At 40.1% G+C, this 13286-nt stretch overlaps 2 protein-coding genes across 2 annotated transcripts in view; one reads left to right on the top strand and one right to left on the bottom strand.

Moving 5' to 3' along the window:
• APPL2 (adaptor protein, phosphotyrosine interacting with PH domain and leucine zipper 2) overlaps window positions 1-1658 on the top strand; it is a 29386-nt gene extending 27728 nt beyond the window's left edge. The window contains exon 21 of the mRNA XM_065743078.1: window positions 407-1658. Within this exon, the coding sequence (XP_065599150.1) occupies window positions 407-535 (129 nt within the window). The 3' untranslated portion in view covers window positions 536-1658. The remainder of the gene's footprint in view (window positions 1-406) is intronic.
• A 2645-nt stretch (window positions 1659-4303) lies between these two features.
• The window catches only part of WASHC4 (WASH complex subunit 4), a 32586-nt gene continuing 23603 nt past the window's right edge, over window positions 4304-13286 (bottom strand). Inside the window, exons 24-33 of the mRNA XM_065743072.1 lie at window positions 12933-13037; window positions 11672-11806; window positions 10843-10951; window positions 10058-10124; window positions 9263-9349; window positions 8664-8811; window positions 7688-7784; window positions 7052-7248; window positions 5987-6086; window positions 4304-4982 (exon numbers count right to left, since the gene is read on the bottom strand). Coding sequence (XP_065599144.1) covers window positions 4915-4982; window positions 5987-6086; window positions 7052-7248; window positions 7688-7784; window positions 8664-8811; window positions 9263-9349; window positions 10058-10124; window positions 10843-10951; window positions 11672-11806; window positions 12933-13037 — 1113 coding nt within the window. The 3' untranslated portion in view covers window positions 4304-4914. The remainder of the gene's footprint in view (window positions 4983-5986; window positions 6087-7051; window positions 7249-7687; window positions 7785-8663; window positions 8812-9262; window positions 9350-10057; window positions 10125-10842; window positions 10952-11671; window positions 11807-12932; window positions 13038-13286) is intronic.

The raw sequence follows: 13286 nt of genomic DNA on the forward strand, positions 1-13286 counted from the left end.
CATTCATGTAAAGATGGGACACCACTGCAATTTTAGAACAAGCTGGAATAAGCTTTTAGTCACTTGCAGTAAGCTCACTAAATGAGAACCTGGCTGTTTAAGTTTTTCTCCATGGTTTCCAGTAATTATAGCACTGTTAGGTAAGAACAGCAAGATGAGGGTCAAAGTAATGACAATTTTACTTAGGTAAGAGGTGTTCTGCTGAAAGGGATGATGTTTCAAAACCTTAGGCTGGAATTATTCCTATTAAAACTTTTAGGCTAAATGTAATGTTGTCAAAAGAAAAAAAACAAAACAAACCACCACCACAAAAACCTCAAGTTGCAAAGCTTTAACAGGTACTGGAGAAACTGTGCTCTTCTGCTGAAAGATTGCTCTTGCCCACTGAACTTTTGTTTTCTTTCAGGACCCAGAAGCATTAGCTCAGCTAATGAAGTCTGTACCTTTTACAAATGATGGGAAGTTTGTGCTGCTGAACGATCAGTCAGAGGAGGACGGAGCAAGGCGTGAAGAAGGAGAGGAGTCAGAAGCATGAAGGACTCCTGCTGTTTCCTCCAGCCCGTATGGGAGCAAGGAGAAGCCGGGAGGCTGTCCAATCTCTGGTTTTAAATCATCTGTGCACATATGAGGCCACAGCTTCTGTCACCTGCTAGGGAGATGGCAGCATCTTTGCAGAGTTTCCTCGGGCTTTGCAGTGAACACAAGCAGAACTCTGACCTTTGGAAACTTCTGCACTTGTGAATGTGTAGCATAGAGTTGGGCCTGGGACGCTGGTAATCTTAGGCAGTGCTTCAGCATTAGCCCCTTGCTGCTGGCAGCTCGGACAGCGCAGCTGTCAGCCATAAAGGGTTAACAACACTTCTGCAGGCTCACAGGGGGGCAAGCCTTCACTGAGCTGGAAGAACACCAGCTGTAAGCTGTCAGCTCCTTTATCAGGCCTCTAACTTCTTCCCGTAGTCAAGTTGTTATAGTTTGCATGATTATGTGCATCTGAATGAAGGTTTAAAATGCACTATTTACTTTATTTTCAGATGAAGTTATTTTTAGTCTAGTTTAAGCGTAACAAGATTTATCTTTTGTGCTAGCAATTTGTTAAACACTAAATTTTTCCTATTAATATAATCTATTTTTATATTGCATCTGGAATAAGCTTACAAAACAAATCTAAGTGCCTACTCTTACCTTTAAGGGGACCGCATTCACATTCCGTAATGAAATAACGGGCATAACGTGCCCCCTAGATTTACTGCTTTAAGTACTGCTGCCGCGCACACAGCAGAGGCAGGCAGCACTTTTTCTGTGGCTAGGTCTCTTAAAATTAAGAGAAGTTGTGGAGACAACTTGTAGGACGAGTCATTTTAATAAAGAGCTCTTTGTACTTTAAAAGGCGATGGGGGCACGCAGCATTAGAGCCTACCAGTGATCTTCAGTTTGGGGAAGCCGAGCAATCAAACGCTAGAGGAGCGAGGCTACGGCACGCGGACTAGACTCACAGCACATCCCTGACATTAGCAGCCACATACACCAGCTGAGAAGTTTAGATTTTCTTTCTCCCCTCCGGCTTAACCTGAAGACGAGAAAAGCTGTACTCTGCAAGAACAAACAAACAAATGGGAGTTACTGAAGAGAGGTGGGGAGGCTGTATGGGGCATGGTTTATACTAACTGGAACAAACAGCTGAAAATGTTCAACTGAATCTGACCCACCTCAAGCACTTAATAGGAACGTAGGTTTTCTGTAAGCAGTCGGTGCTAGGGCAGCTGAAAGAGTACAGTTTGTAGTGTCTGCCATGTAATAAATTCATTGAGCTGCTTTGGTGACTGTTTGTAAGAACCATGGAAGAACAGTGCCGGTAACTGACACGAGCATTCATTCCTTCGTCAATAAAAGTTGAAGCTGTCTTATTAAAGAAATTAAAACCTCCTGCAGTCCTTTTACTGAAGACACTAAGAGCGAGGTTCTGAAAATGACGTTTATTAACAGTTTTATGTACATAAGGTACTCTACTCACACACCGAAGAGACTGAGGTAACAAAATACCCTTTTGTACAACGAGTTAGGAAACATGGTTACATTTGGTCCTTTGTACCTGAGAAGCTGAAAATAGCTGTTGTTGACAGACATCAGATGAAAACTCAAATTTACTTCTAAAGACAGACTTCCTTAGGACTTCTAGAATCTACCCTCCAAGCAAAGTTAGACGTACCCCAGTGAAGCACAGGGCAGCTGGGACCATCACCACCAACCACCAGCAACCAAGGCCTTTCAAGCTCGGGGTGAACGTGACCTTGGGCATCGGCTGCATTCCGCATCCCCTACACAGCCCTATGGCTTCTGGCATAAAAGGGCAAAGCACCACGACAAGCAGGCTGCAAGGCCACCGGGAGGGCTGACCCCAACAGCCCTGTCCCAGGACAGAGCACACAGGGGCTGCCTCCTCAGGAAGGCAGATGCCTTCAGCCCATTCAGTGTCTGCCTTGAAGGACAATTAACAGAGATGCATTTTACGTCCCTGCAGCAAACTCATCATCCTCTCTTTATCACCACTGGGAATTTTCATTGATGAGCAAAATTCAGTTTCGCTAGGAGGATTTTATTTTTTAGATCCATCCTCATCTCCAGCCAACCCACTCTGTTCCATTTCGTTCCCAGAATCTGAGCAGGAGGGCAAAAGCAATGAAAATAGCACCACAAATATTCTGTGCCCCTTCTGGGTAGCTGGGAGGAGGATCTGATGTGACACACTGACATGGGAGCACCATCCCAAACAGGGACCTACCTCGTTCATATTTCAGGTAACAAAAGCTTTCTGTATATGTATGCTGCTACATGACAAAAAAAAATAGTAAATATAGTAAATTGTAATACTGTATTAGCAAGAATAGCTCTGTAATCACTGCACCTGTTTGTATCTACGTGTATAATTTTGACACATGCAGTATACACTCGGGTCCCAACACACGTTGGGTTCTATAAGAACAGGCTTTTGGCTTTCCTGCAGAATTTCCATCACCAGAATGACAAGAGTTTGTTCACCACACGCACATTAGGAACCACAAAAATCACAGAAGGGAAAACAGGAATGTGGACTTGAAAAATTAGGATACAGGTAATGCTCGACTGCATGTATCTATCTACCTAGCACGTCCATCCTAGAGGAAAACAAATGCTGGACCACTCCGCGCCAGGAGCTTATGTGACTTAAGACAGGGATGTGGAAATACACACGCTGCAACACGATGGTATCAGCAGAAGCAGGGAGACTGCTGCTGTTCTCAGCAATGCTACTTCAGGTGTTCAGTGTGGGCACAACTTGGTCAAAAGAGGAAGCGTACAGAAATTAGGACCGAAAAAAAAAGCAAAAAGTAATGCAGCATTATTTAGGGCAGTTTTTGCAGTTGCAGCAAAAATATTAACGAGGCCAGCTGATTTAAACAGCTCACAAAGCACCTGCATTATGTTTTCAGAGCCAGTGAATGGACTTTCATATCAATCTGCACTGTCCAGTTGCAACCAAAATGTTTGCCCTAGTTCTCTGAATGCTAATCTTGCTGGCAGGAAAGGGTGAGCCCAAATCTGCCAGGAATTGTCTTAGCCAACCTGTGGCCAAAGAGTGGGAGGAACTATTTGAGCCATCTGTATTAAAACGTTACCTCGTTTGTAATTAGAAGAGATGAAAAAGCTGTCAAGTAAATGCAGTTAAGAGTGACAAAAAGAAACCAAAAGATCATTCTCAGACTGACTGAAGTAGTTTATTCTAGCTAGTGAAACCTAGAAGTGTTTTGTATTCTGGAAGATTAAAACACAACTGAGTCTTATGGAAGTGGAATTCACTGCAAAGCTAACTCGAATTATGTCAGGAGTCTAAGCAACTCTTGTACAATCTAAGAACCTCTGCTGGCAGGCATTAACAGATGTTAGAATTTATACAGAGTTCTCACAGTGTTCAGCAGCTTCTGAAGCCTGCAGTGCAATTACTGTTCATAATCAGGCAAGTAAGACCATTATTAGCAACACAAACAGTACAACGGACCTACAAAGGCAAAGACTGAGTTGAGGCCAAAACTTGCAGTTAGGCACAACATATTCATGAAGTGTAAGATCACTTAAGTCACAGACACCCATCACACAGTGTCTGGTCACGGAAGGAAGAGCTGATTGACTGTGGCTGTGTCTTGGCTCCTGATTTCCTTACTTCTATGGATGCAAATCAGACCTTCAGTATGAAGTGAAAAGCAGTTTATTACATTAACTTCTCTGCTTTCCCCTTTTTCTAACGTGGGAGGAAAAAAGAACAGAGGAAAATAAATGTCCAGCATGACCTGATACCAGAGTGAAAATAACATTCTAATAGTAAAGTTCTGCAGGAAAAAAACAACACACATTAACGAGGACTGCTGTTTTGTGTAATAGCTTTAACATACATTCACAACGTACACTGTTACATCTACAGTGTAATTTGTGACTACATTAAATACAAAAGGAGTGCATAAACATCTGGACAACAGATAAGCAACGCATCTTCCTTCAGTTTTCTTCTTCTGGTTGATGAGATGCACAAGTCTTTTTTTTTTTTTTTTAACACTTTGTTAGAGATGCAAGCAAGCATCTGAAAATTAACGAGTTTTTCTTAGATATGCACAACTGTAATTTAAAATAATTACCTCCAAGCTATATTTTATGTAGTTATTTTCAATCTAGAGAAAGTGCTGTTAGTAATGTAAATAAATAACTCCTGAAAAATAGAAGTTTCTATAGGAAAAACAGACAAACACAGACCTAGCCCAACTGGATGCTAGTATGCCATTGTACATTTTCTGTTAGGTTTAATAGAAAAAGTCAAATGAAGAGCTTTTACCCCTACAGAGCATTACTGATGATAATCCGAGTAATTACCACCCCATACCAGCCACATCATTTCACAATAGGATCTGCAGATGAAGAGTTGGCAAGATCTCCATTGCTTCCTTTAACAGATTCTTCTATAAAAATAAGAATCAGAGACATGGATTACGGTTAACATTGCACTCAAGGCAGTACAAAGAAAGTCTGAGCATTCAGAGTGTGCTGGTGTCATAAAGCATTTGATACACGGTACCACAGACAGCATATGCTAACTGACCTTGCAGCACCTCCTGGCCCCTGTTTGGGGTGAAAGGTACAAGTAACTGCTGTCCTACAAATGCTCTCCTGAAGAAGCAAGGACAGTTACCACAATGCTCCAAGAAGGCTTTTTGAGTAGGACAATTAATTAAGAAACTCCACAGATATAAAGTATAAACCCATACTAAAGACTTCCTTCTTTGCAAACTGTTCTGGCTCAGTGATCTGGGAAGTTACCATCATTTACATAACTGTCAGAACTACACAGAAAAAACTATTTGCCAATTCCATTTTTTAACATACAGCTACACTCAGCAGTGAGTAACTCGAGACTGTAAGCAACTTGTGACTGAACTGCACTTCGTATCTTACTCCTCTTGTTTCTTGGAGAATAGTTTTCCCATACTCAGGAAAATTTCCTATAATTCATGAAGGAGAATACATGAGCATGCACACAATGTGTAAAATTCCCATGCTGCCCAAGTCAGGAGACCATAACACAGAGATCTTACCCTTTGAATGTGACTCAATGGTAGCCCAAAACACTTTATAAACATTAAACACACAGAAGCCATGCATGTAGTATCTGCGTTATCTGCCCATGTAAAGTGAGAAACAGCTACTAAACGACAGCTGAGAAGCACCAGTTCATATTTCACATCAGCAAAGGTTTTGCAGAAAAGGCTGACATTAACAAAGTCAGTAATGCAGTGGGTAAGTATGACACTGAAGTTCTCAACTCCTTAATTATCCTCAACCCCATAAAACTCCCTCAGGAATACTGATTCAACTCAACAGCAAGAAAATGCCCATGAAAGAAAGCATTTTCCATACAAAACATACCCTCAAGAACTAAAGTGCTCCATATGTAATATTCACTCACCTTCTCTCTCTTTCTTTTCCTGGTTTTCTTCTGCTGCAGTTTTATCTGCTCTGAAAAAAATTCTTGCACTACTTAATGAAAAATAAAGGAGTTCAAATTCCTAAGTAAAAAGATACAGAAGAAGAGTATCAGTGTACCACAAGAATGAACTCACATACAGATCACTGCTTTTGATGCTTCTGAAAAAATCACAATGAGATTTCAGTATCTGAATCATTTCCCCTTCATACTCCACTTACATACATCTTACAGGGCACAAGTCAGACAGAAACTTTAAAGAGCAATTTAAGTAAAACAGCACCAGGGGTACCCACTGAAGCCAAGTGTGAGGTTTGCAGCCACAGTGACAGTGTGGAACTGCTTACCCACAGAAGACCATGCAACCCAGTAATTTCAACAGCTGCAAGGTCAATCAGTTTCTGAACAAGGGTCAGTGATATGGTTTTGGTAAAGCAGAGGACTGCAGTGTGTGCTTTTAGCAGTCGTACAGGTCTTTATCTGTTTTACCAACAGCAGTACTTAATACAGAATGCAATCATGGGCTATTCATAAACAAACATCAGCAGATTTGTCCCACAGACCCTCAAATCAAAAGCAGAGCAGAGAGACAGGAGGCATTTAAATCTCAGTCGAACCTGAACTGCTTCAAAATTCAAATATGTCTTTCTTCTATTTGACAGCATCATTCAACTTAGGAGCTCAAAAGAACACTCCCAAGCTGTGTTTCCTGTAACAAGGATTTCCCTACAACATTCTCTCCTACTCAAACACTGAGGTTTCAGTTGTAGCAGAGTTCTGTCCAGCAGACAAAGACTTCCAATCCACCACCTCGAACTCCTGACCCAAACAAACATCACAAATGCTTACGATGCCCCATTCAGACAGCACACCACCTCAAGTCTCCATGCTTGCTTTTTTGTGTTGTTGTGTTAGGCAATGCTTTATGTTGTCTCAATGTTATTTATTCTTGATAAGCTTCTTCACAAAACAGCTACCTGAACTGCGGCAACACAGAACAGAACCAGACTGAACAGACCAAAACCATGACACAGACCCACGCTCTACCTGTAAGCAAACTTCCAGTCGCTTGTGAGTAAGGTTCATAGTCTGCAACAGTTTTTCATCTTGATTAATTGACTGTACATTCTGTTGCTTAGCTACTGCTCTTATTTCCTTCAGGTACTTCTCTCGAACAGACTGGAACCAGTGCAATGAATCAAACTCCTGGTACTGATCCAACAGCTTCAGAATGTAAGCCACACCTGTGGCAATTAACAAAACACGTGCCAAAGTCAATATGCAATTTATAAGATGTTTTGTGAATGCTATTAATGGATTGGTTTAAATCAAATATTCTCATGCAATTACAATTTAAACTGCAATTGATTTTAAATTAAATCTAACAGCAAGAAAATCATAATGAAGAATATCCAAAGATTTGTATAAATTCTAATCTACGAAGACCTGCAGCTTTGAAAGAAATCAGAGAGTACCAACTATGACAAAACTGCCTGCTGTCATAACTAGTTATTCTGTGCTCAAGAGATTCTGATCCAAACAGCCCACAAAATCCATTGTGCTGCAGCCAAGATGGTCTAAACTGAAGTAAGGGAAACAGGAACTCACAGCATTAGCAAACTTGTCCTGGAAACATCAGTTACACTGGCTTACCTAATGCCTCATCAGCACAATGAAACTTACCCATGGCAAACCCATCATCAGTGAAGGCCGCTCCACTTTTGTTCTTCTTGTTCAATTTCTCCTTGCAACTAATCGAATGCTCTACAAAATTGAGGGTCTGAAAGAGTGAGAAGATGCCTTGGAATCAAGAGACTCAACGGTAATATAAAACAGAAGAAGAGGTGATCACATGTGGTTAGATGTAGAGGTAGCTGTCCAAAAAGGTCCAAAACTATCATATTTGTGTCTCCCATCATTAGGCATTTTTGTATAAAAATCCCCCCAAAATCTAGAAAAAGGATAAGCTTAGATTTTGTGAAACATTTGCACATGCATACATAAAACACTTTCAAGTTTAACTGCACTGAAACACATTTTAAATACAAAATGGATAGCATTTTCCTGAAGCTGTGCTTATCAGAAGAAAACTCCACAAGTGGGAAGGAAAAAGAAGGAAAAAGTCTCAGTCTTAACCCCTTCCCATCCCTCATTTCTATCACCATGACATACTCATCCTCTCACAGTTCAAAATTTGCAACACTGCCATTTCAAAATTAGTTTCTCAAATGGTGTCCTTGGTTCAGCTGAAGTAGAATTAGTTGTCTTTCCAGAAGCGACTGCAGTGCTGTGTTTTGCATTTAGGATAAGAATAATGCTGACAACACACCAACGTTGTAGTTGTTGCTTAACAGTGCTTACACTACACCTAGTATTTTTTGGCCTCTCATACTGCCCTGCCAAAAAGGAGCTGGGGGTGCAAAAGGAGCCAGGGCAGATGAACCAGAATAACCAAAGGGATATCCCACACCATACAGCATTGTGCTCAGAGAAGGGGGTCACATTGAGCGTGATAGCATTTGTCTTTCCAATAAATTGTTATGTGCGATAAGCCTCTCTCAAAGCATAACATGGTCACCGACAGCCTCACACAGCATATTTAAACAAACCTGAACACTTTTTCTTTTCAAATGCTGGTACACACAGCAGCAATACTAACCAGTGGGGGCACAATAATGTAGAAGTTCCGCAAGTGCATATTCTTTGGACTGCGGAATTCAGGAGCGAATACATCCACAAGCATTTTAAAGTACTCCGTTCCTTCCGCAAAGTTACGTGTGAGGTCACTGAGGACTGAGTCCAACTGCCTGCAAAGGAGAACCCACGTGTTAGCTGTTTTCTGCTAGAAGTTCCTTTACTTCAGGAAAATCCCACTTTTTGTCCTTTGACCACACCGATATTCTGTCCTGAGCTCAAGATTACAACCTGCCTCTGCAGCCAACTTCCATCTTATAGTTTGATTTTACTTCCTCAAAAATGTTCCATAGAATAATTGCTTCTTCTCCCCTAGGACCTTAAATACCCAGGCAATAGATGTCACATGCAGTGAGGAAGACTACTAACACAAGTGACACTTTACATTCATTTTTGGTTTTGAAAAGAATCGCTTCATTTTCTCTACTTCCAACAAATACTTCTGCATGATATTAGTTGAACATAACACATAAAAAAGCAACCAACAGTTGCATTTACAGCTCTGGAATTACAACCCTCCCCTCTCAACCGTGGCCCAGCTCCCAGAATGTGATGTCAGGGTACCTTGCTGCTTTCTGTGTTTCTTCTGAGAGTCCTTCTTCTTTCACCAGCTCTTCAAAATTAACAATATCTTCCAGATCAGGAACAAACCTGAAAACTTACTGTTTGTTAACTTTACATTCAACTGGTTACATTCATAGGGGTATCTACCATAGTTTATAGTAAAATTAAAATCTTCTGGGCCCAAACTACTTAAAACTATCATTTCTGCCATACTCCTATCTGAGCATTGTTAAGCCCACTTCTCAACTCACACAAAGTTGCTTATACTTCTGCTTTTACCAAGCTACCACCTGCTCTCCCTAGTACTTGTCCTAGGTAACTACAAATAGCACTAATATTTACAAGAAAACTATTTCTTGGTATATAAGGTCATTAGTTTTCAATGACCTTATACAAGCAGACAATCAAATCTACAGAAAGAAGAGTCATAGAAATGTTAAACTTCATTTTTAAATTCCTCAAGACTAATCCTACTTTTCTTTTAATGTGCCTTCTTGATGCAATTAAAATCAGGAATTATTTACTTAACAACTAATGACTCACACACACCAACTATTAGCTCCTTTGCAGTGTATTTCCACATAATTTGGAGTGTTTTTGTCTTTTTATGAGAATGATTGAGCAGGGGTAAATTCAGGCTCTATTTCTGATAATCCCACTTCAAAAAAGGCATAAAAAAGGACTTCTTAAATGTATCGTGATCAAATATTAATGGCAGATGGCAGAGAACTTGTTCAAGAAATATCAGAACAAATAGGAAGCAAAGAAGAAAAACAGAAGTATTTGTGGAAGTACCTAATTGCACTGCTACAGCAGTGGAGACCACCAGATCTTATCATTCGTACGTAACCCATAGCATTACCTTTAAAAACAAGACAAAAACAGGGAAACAATTAGTTTTTATTTAAATAGAGAGATATAAACACACATACACCCACTTCAGAATTCCTATGATATCTGAAACATCAATTGAAGTTGCAACATGGTTTCAATAAAGAAACTGCTTTGAAAACCAAGTGCAATAAAATGCTACACCAAAAACTCATATCAGTAGTCTGCCTAGAGGATTACAACACAAATCCGTAATCTAGCCATACTGAGTTCACTTGCATGACAGCCTAAGGGCCAAACTCTTCCCATCAGGCACATTTAACACTTGCAAGTTCTGATCGGTCCTATACATCTACAGTATACACGGCAGAAAATGCTATCACAGTGTCATTCATGACATTAAGTTACTTCATCAGGACATACAGCCCCTCCTTGAAAAATATGAAAAGATTTTCTTTTGTTTACTGGAAATATAGTCAATGTGGACAGAAGTCACTTCCCTAATAAAAGAGGAAAACCTAAAGAAAGCAGGCATCTACACAAGTTGTAGATGCATTTTAGATTAAGACATGCAAGACCCATTTCTGTGTATTAGTTGAGACTATTTTTCCCCTGGTTAAGATGAAGTACTTCCCATCTGAGTAGTTAGCTAGTTTTCAGCTTACACTAAGAGTTCAGTTACTAGTCAATGTAATCTAGTATTTCCATTTACTAACATTTATAACATTGTCTTCCATAATGTTTCATACCGATTTGACTTATCAGTTGTCTGAACTGGTCAAGGTAGCTCTGGCCATCAGGAGTTATTCCAAGTTTTCTGATGCCTCTGTTGAATTTATCTGCTCTTTCAAACGGATACTAGAAAAATATATTAATTTGTAAAGAACTGTCAGAATTGGCTATCATTAAGAAGTATTTTTCATCATGTCAATACATTCGTATTTATGGTACATTCTATTCTCACACCACAGCTTGAGCTTGGTTGTTTGCTTATTTTTTTATTATACACGTGCCCATCCCTACTAGATTGCAAAAATCATTTGACTAAGTCACTTTTGTAACCTGGAGAACGAAACAGCATCATTGCTGTGAAGAAGAAAGTTCTCCTAGGAGAAATAAGCATCCAACGTGCAAAGAGCCTGACAGCACATTTTACTGAAGCATGTTGTGTCTCATATTTTTAAGAAATCAGTTTTTCAGCATAAAAGATTACACACTAGTGCCCCAATCTTGACATATTTGAATAAATGCTACATGCTCACATCAACTTCGATTCTGACAGTTGTTAAACATAACTGGAATCAGGAGTTCAGGGTCCTCCAACAGACAACAACTGCATCAAACCATTGTTTTCAAGTCACTGACAGACTTTTTGCCAATTCCATAGCAAAGAAAATAATCACAGAGAAAACAGAACAAAACGAGACCAACCCAAACGTGGAAATTCAAAACATCCAATTTTGCTGGGAAAAAATGGTGTCATTTTGTCTGGAAACACAAATTTAAATAACAGGAAAGTTCTAAAATGTACCTTCAGTCACACGAGAGCAGTACTTCTTAAAAAAAAAAATACTATACCTTGTGATCATTTTGATCCTTTACTTCCCTGAAGAATCGGATGTCTTTGATAAGTCTGGATTTGATATGTTCATCATACATGAACTGGCTAAAAATATAAAATTTTTTCCTCAAAAACTGGTAAGTGAAGTTGACCTGGAATAAAATAAACAGTTAATTACAGAATCACAGAACTGTAGGGGTTGGAAGGGACCTCTAGAGATCATCGAGTCCACGCCCCTGCCAAAGCAGCTCCCTAGCCCAGGTTGCACAGGTAGGTGTCCTGGTGGGTTTTGAGTCTCCTTCTCTGGAGACGTTCTTTCTCTGTGATCTACCAGGAATTCCTGCCTTGTCTTTATTAGGAGAGGTCCTGAGCAGGAACTGTGATGAAACACCAAATAAAAACTGGACTGCCAGCAGCATCAATTACGTTGAAGGAAATAATCATTGGCTACTTGCATATCTGCCAACCTCCGAGGTGTATTACTACTGTGAGATGGATGATCCATATCACTAATACCAAACCAGTATCGCTGCAATGGAAAATTACGTGGGTTTTCTTCAGTCTTTTTTACTATTTTTTCCTCAGTGTCTCACTGACAGTATCTGCTCCAGTTAAAAACACTGGGGCTAATGCCAGTGTGTCTGCTGCAGAGGAGACGGATCCCAGTGGGTTCCCTTTAGAGCACAAATTAACTAATTAGAGAAGTCAACATTGGCAGCTGCATGGGCTTGTAATGATCATGTCCTAGTGAAATTATGGATCCTTAGAGGAAAGGAGGCTACACAAAGAAAAATGATATAACCCTGATTCAAGGGTAACAAACCTGCAGTTTAAGGAATTAGTGGAGAAGAGTCCCTGGGAAACTGCCCTCAGGGATAAAGGAGCAGAAAAGATCAGTCAGCTCTGGATATTTTACTTACAGCATAAGAGCTCCTGAATCCCACGGGTAAGAAACCAGGCAAAGAAGTCAAGAGTTCAATGCAGCTGCATAACATCAAACTGAAGTTTGAGAAGTAAATGCACAGGCAGTGGAACCAGGGAGATTCCTCCTGGGAATAATATAGGCACACTGCCTGGATGTGTAGGGATAGGATCAGGAAAATTATGGCATAGTAAGAGATGAATTTGACAAGGAACCTAAGAATAATAATAAGCCACTAGAAAATGCAGGGCTTTGAAGCATTACTCATGCCATTTAACTGTACACTTTCGTGCACTGGTCAGTAAAAGCAAACAAAAAAAAACCCACAAACTATCAGCTATGCAATAAATACTCACTGTTGTGTTCATGATTCCTGTTCCATGAGTTCGAATCGAGTTAGCAACGTGACGGATGTTGATAGTATTCAAGTGTTTGTTATTACTAGTTCTTTCAATGAAGATCTGAGACAGGGGAAGGGGAAAAAGTTATTTGTTATACCCAGAAGTGACTGTGAAAAATATCCAATTGAGACAGGTGACATCCTGTTTCTGAGAGCAGCTAATAGGTGGTGATTAGGAAAATAACTAAGAAATCAGACTGAACACACAACGAACATTATTTGGTATGTTCCTCCAGTCTCTGGAATGCTGTGATTCAACAATTCCAAGGCAGATGCTGCACCTAACTCATTCTTACTAAGACTATACTCT

Source organism: Cyrtonyx montezumae, unplaced genomic scaffold (assembly GCF_038088225.1).
Source record: "Cyrtonyx montezumae isolate F1298 unplaced genomic scaffold, pur_monq_1.0 scaffold_3, whole genome shotgun sequence".
NCBI lineage: Eukaryota > Metazoa > Chordata > Aves > Galliformes > Odontophoridae > Cyrtonyx > Cyrtonyx montezumae.